Raw genomic sequence first — 5,564 nt, forward strand, 5'->3', positions numbered from 1 at the left:
TTCCCCCAAACCCTATATAAACTCTGCCCAAAAGCTCCCGGGGGTCGCTCTCCTGCGTGAGAGGCAGACCCTATTCTGGCATAGAAATAAAACTCCTTGCTGTTGCATGAGAGACCGTCTCTTGGAGGTTCTTTCCATCCCGCCGTGAGAGCCGAGCCTTACACCTCCATGCCTGACTTTAAAGTCAATCTTTAATATCAGTTGTTTGGTCAAGTTATTTAACCCTTCTGGCTCCAGTTGTACAATCTGTAAAATGGAGACATTGGAATAAATAATGACTTAAGAAAAAGTAGGTAGCACATTAATGGCTTAAAATTTTCCTTCACATGTACAGTTGACTTTTCACATTTTTTTCTTTTTTGAGAGAGAGAGAGAGGATCTTGCTTTGCAGTTTATTCTAGTCTTGAATTCACAACAATATCCTGCCTCACCCTCCTGATGCTGGGATTACAGGTGTGCGCCACCATGCCCGGCTGGTCTTCCATATCTATGGATTCTGCATCCTTGCACTCAATCAGTGCCAGATTGAAAATATTTGAAAAAAATCGAACCTGTACTGAATGCACAAACTTTTTTGTCATTAATCCCTAAACCAGTGATGGCGAACCTTTTAGAGAAGAGTGCCCAAACTTTGACCAAAACCCATTTATTCATGGCAAAGTGTCAACACTGCAATTAAACTTGAATACTGAAGTTTTAGTTTAGAAAAAACAATTTATACATTAACATCTTTTGTCTTAAAAACAATATACATGCCATAGGTTTGCCACCACTGCCCTAAAAATACAGTATGACAATTATTTGCCTACCATTTATGCTATATCCAGTATTTTTTTTTTTTTTTTTGTCTTTTTGAGACAGGGTCTCACTGTGCATTTCAGGCTGGCCTTGAGCTCACTTTGTAGCCTAGGCTGGTCCCAAACTCGCAGTGATCCTCCTGCCTCAGCCTCCTGGGTGCTAGGATTACAAGCGTGAGCTACCACGCCCGGCTATGCTGTATCCAGTATTATAAATAATCTGGAGAGGCTTTAGAGTATACAGAAGGATGTGTGTAGGTTATATGCTAATCTGATGCTATTTTGTACAAGGAATTGGAATATCTATCAATTTTAAGTATCTTAAGGGGACCAAAGGATATTATATATCGATGTAGGCAGGGCAAGTAGGCAGACATGCCAGAGGAAAAATACAAAGCAGCAACTTTTTTAAACTTGCTGAGGCAGGAGAATAGGGCGTGGCCGACTGGGCCTGTGGGTGTGACCTGTCAATCCAGGACACAGAAGCCCAGGCCCTGCACCCGGGACCAATCAGAAAATGCTATTTTCAGTTCTTCTGGCGGAGATCAAGCAGATTTTTGATGGGACGGCCTAGATCTGACATCGGCCTGAAGAGTGAGTGGAGGATACAGAAGACGGCTGCGTGAACCTTGTTGCCACTGTAAACTCTTTCGGTGGCCTTCTCTGTACTCTGCAGAGCATACTTCTTTTCCTACCTTTAGCACCTTTAGTAAATGTAAAACCTTTCTACCTATCGTGCATTTCTTGTCCAATTCTTCGTTCAGGACGAGAAGAACCTGGGAAGGGTGCCCAGGAAGAACAGGCACGCCAGGCCGTGCTAACGCTGCCACATGTAACTACTCACAGTGGGAGGGTGCTTCGCCGAGCAGGCGACAGGGGACACGTTTGGACTTGGGACAGGACTACAGTGCTTTCCCTAAGAATCCCCGGCAATGCGCGGGACAGGGCAAACCTGGGAAGCCAAAGCAGGAGAAGCGGAAGACCGGACAGGGCAGGGCTGCTGGCGGAGGTCAGGAAGAGGTAGGCGAGGTGAGCAAGAGGGGCGTGGGAGGGAGAAGTAGGAGGCCAGACGGAGCTGGCCCCGCGGGGTGCCATCTAACCCGCCTTTGCGAGTGTCCCCAGGAACTCCAGGACGCCTGGCCCAGCCGAGTGGCTCCAGCAGAGCAGAAGTCGCTGTGGACTCCTGTATGGAGGCTACCAGAGGCCAGCCAGCCAGCGTCTCAGCCGCGTGAGGGAGAGAGGAGCGTTCCTGCTTCATCTGAGCAGGGCCCCGGCCCAGGTCTACCAGGTCCTTCGCTGATTATTTCCTCTTCTCCTCCTCCTCCTCCTTCTCTTCTCCTCTCTCGCCCCCTCCTGATCCCCCTCCCCCTTCCAGGCTGTCCGCCAAAGCCAACTTGTTTCCATCTTCCTGCCTCAGCTTCCCAAGTGCTAGGATTACAGACATGTACCACCAAACTTGACCATTTATTTAGACACTTTCTTACCCTGAACTCAGTAATTGTTTTAACCAGTAGAATTTTCCTTGACCTCATAAAATGATCGTGTTAAGGGCTGGGTATTTAGCTCAGCGGCACAGTGTGTGCCTGGCAAGCATGAGGTCTTGAGTTCGATTCCTGGTACCGGAAAAAAAAACAAGAAAAAAAAAAAAACTTGTTTTGGGGTTGGGTATTTAGCTCATTGGCAAAGCGCCTGCCTGGCAAGCACAAGGTCGTGAGTTCAATTCCTGGTACTGGAAGAAAAACAAAACAAACAAAACAAAATGATCGTGTTAAGAGTTGTACGGTTGAATGCCAGTTATGGTGACAGAGGCGTGTGATCTTAGCACTCGGGAGACTGAGGCCAGAGGATTGTAGTGAGTTCAAGTTCAAGGCCAGCCTGGGCTACATAGTGAGTTCAAGGCCAACCTGCACTTCACAGGGAGACCCCTGTCTCAAAAAACAACAACAAACAAAAACAAAATTAAAATATTACAGGATTGGAACTGAAGAAATCTAGAGCCTACACTCAGCTCTGACTTTGCAATTAAGTTTTTGATTTAGCACATTTAAGTAAATGAGAAAGTACTTTGAACTCACTTTTGAATAATTAGCACAAAGAAAATGGCTTTGCAAGTCACAGTGTGGCACAGTTCAAATTGAGCAAATGAGAACAGAAATCAACCCTTTCTTTTTTTTATTTTTATTTCTTTTTGTCTTTTTGAGACAGGGTCTCCCTATGCAGTTCAGCCTGGCCTTGAGCTCATTTTGTAGCCCAGGCTGTCCTCGAACTCGCAAGGATCCTCCTGCCTCAGCCTCCCGAGTGCTGGGATTACAGGTGTGCGCCACCACACCCAGCTTGAATTTTTAAATACTGCTTCATTGTAACTGTCAACGAAAATGGAAAAATGTGTCTTGGCTAGTTCTATTTAATCAATTATTGTAATGGAAGATGTTAGACAGCATCCAAGAAATACAATTATAAATAATACGATGTATACCTGCTTCCAATGTGTACTCCCTGATAAGCATCTAATATAAATAAAATACAAATTGGGGGCTGGGGATTTAGCTCAGCGGCAAAGCGCCTGCCTGGCAAGTGCAAGGTCGTGAGTTCGGTTCCCGGTACCGGAGAAAAACCAAAAAAAAAAAAAAATAAAAATAAAATAAAATACAAATTGGGTCTAGAATGGATATTTTAAAAAAAACCTTTAAAAGTAGGTTTGTCAAGGCTGGACGTGGTGGCGCACGCCTGTAATCCCAGCACTCGGGAGGCTGAGGCAGGAGGATTGGTGTGAGTTTGAGACCAGCCTGGGCTACAAAGTGAGCTCAAGGCCAGCCTGAACTGCATAGCAAGACCCTGTTTCAAAAAGACAAAAAAAAAGTAAGTTTGTCCAAAACAGATAAAGGACAAGAAAAACCTTTCTCCATTTGATTTTACTAAATCCGTACATAAGCAACTGTTGGAGTGTATCTCGTATTTTACTGGCCAGTATCTTATTCAAACACTTCCTGAGATAGGAGGTGTAAATAAAATTAAAATGAAGATGGCAAAATTTGGAGGCTTGTTTTGTTTTTTTGAGACAGGGTCTCACTATGTAGCCCAGGCTGGCCTTAAACTCAAAGTAGTCCTCCTGCCTCAGCCTCCCGAGTGCTGGCATTACAGGTGTGCACCACCATGCCTGGCCTTCACCACCACACCCGGCCTGGACATTTTTTTAAAAGTTGGATGTGGGTTTTATTTATTTTTGGGTTTTGGGGGGTTTTTTTGGGACAGAATCTCTGTTTTTTTTTTTTTTTCCTTTTTTTTTTTTCAGAATCTCATTATGTAGTTCAGACTGGCCTTGAACTCACTAGGTAGCCTAAGTGGGCCTCGAATTTGAACTCCCTACAATTCTCTTGACAGCTGGGATTACAGACTTGCGCCACCACACTCACCTGAAAGTTGGATGTGTTTTAAACAGTAGGACATGAACCCTAAGGTTTGAAGTATCCACAGATTAACTTTTAGACTTGAAGCTTCATTTATGCTCAACTTCATTTAAATGAAATTAATTCTCATGTGGACTAGGGAATAAATTTTAAAAGAAGGTTCTCTTTTCAGCAGCTTAGAAAGTTCCATTTGGCTCACTGAGATTATCCACATTCTTTGGCCCTGCGATTTCCAGCTCACTTGAGCGAGTTGTTTACTTCATCCTTGGGTGGAATTGCGTTTCCGGATACATTGGGCACTTTTGATGTGTGGGCCCTGAGGCCTTCTTTGAAGATCACAGTCAGTGGAAGCATTTTTCTGTGGACAACAACAATTGAGGGAATGACAGGGAGCGCTCAGAGCTGGTGAAATAAGCAGCTCTTTTCCAACTGGGCTGGTTCCTCACAAACTTGCAGATGGATTGACCCCCAAGATTAAAAGAGTATTTTTTTTTTTTTTTTGTCTTTTTGAGACAGGGTCTTGCTATCCAGTTCAGGATGGCCTTGAGCTCACTTTGTAGCCTAGGCTGCTCTCAAACACACAACGATCCTCCTGCTTCAGCCTCCCAAGTGCTGGGATTACAGCCGTGCACCACCACACCTGGGTAGTCTGGTATATCTTAAGACATAGCAGATATTTATTTATAGTAAATATCTAGTCAATAGATCAATTTTACCTCCATGCAAAATAGAAAAGTGTTTAACTATGATAAGATATAGTTAACTATCTATCAATTTAAAAGAGTATGTGGTTAGACTAGTATAGATAAGGTGCAGGCATGGGAGTGTGAAGAAAGAAAAATAGACTTTTTTTGTTTTTTTTGAGACAAAGTCTTGCTATGCACTTCAGGCTGGTGTTGAGTTCACTTCATAGCCTAGGCTGGTCTCGAACTTGCAATGATCTTCCTGCCTCAGCCTCAAAAAATAGACTTTTAAAAAATTAAGCAATGTAAGATGGGAAGAAGGTAATAAAATTGATATAAATGATCTTATTGAGGAGTAAAAGAAAATTAATATTAGTAGATAACTATAATGGAGAAAACCAACAAGGAAAAGGATAAATAATAAGGAATAGAGATTAAACTAGAGAAAAAGGATAAAATAATAAGAAAACTAATTGAAAGAGAAATAGCACCAAAGAAATTGTGAGAGATAAAGAGGCCCCTAATGAAATAAATAAAACAAGTACCATAAAAATAGGGTGAACAAGAAAATTGGTAATAGAACTCCAAACTCCACCCACAAGAATAAAATAAAAATAAAGGAGCCAGGTGTGGTGGCGCACACCTATAATCCCAGCACTCGGGAGGCTGAGGCAGGA

At 43.2% G+C, this 5,564-nt stretch overlaps 1 protein-coding gene across 1 annotated transcript in view; it reads left to right on the forward strand.

Moving 5' to 3' along the window:
- The first annotated feature begins 598 nt into the window (after nucleotides 1-598).
- The window catches only part of LOC102010296, a 10,789-nt gene continuing 5,823 nt past the window's right edge, over nucleotides 599-5,564 (forward strand). Inside the window, exons 1-3 of the mRNA XM_005409002.2 lie at nucleotides 599-620; nucleotides 1,409-1,817; nucleotides 1,920-2,085. Coding sequence (XP_005409059.1) covers nucleotides 599-620; nucleotides 1,409-1,817; nucleotides 1,920-2,085 — 597 coding nt within the window. The remainder of the gene's footprint in view (nucleotides 621-1,408; nucleotides 1,818-1,919; nucleotides 2,086-5,564) is intronic.

This window comes from Chinchilla lanigera, unplaced genomic scaffold (assembly GCF_000276665.1).
Source record: "Chinchilla lanigera isolate Chin_1 unplaced genomic scaffold, ChiLan1.0 scaffold00115, whole genome shotgun sequence".
NCBI classification, from domain to species: Eukaryota; Metazoa; Chordata; class Mammalia; order Rodentia; family Chinchillidae; genus Chinchilla; species Chinchilla lanigera.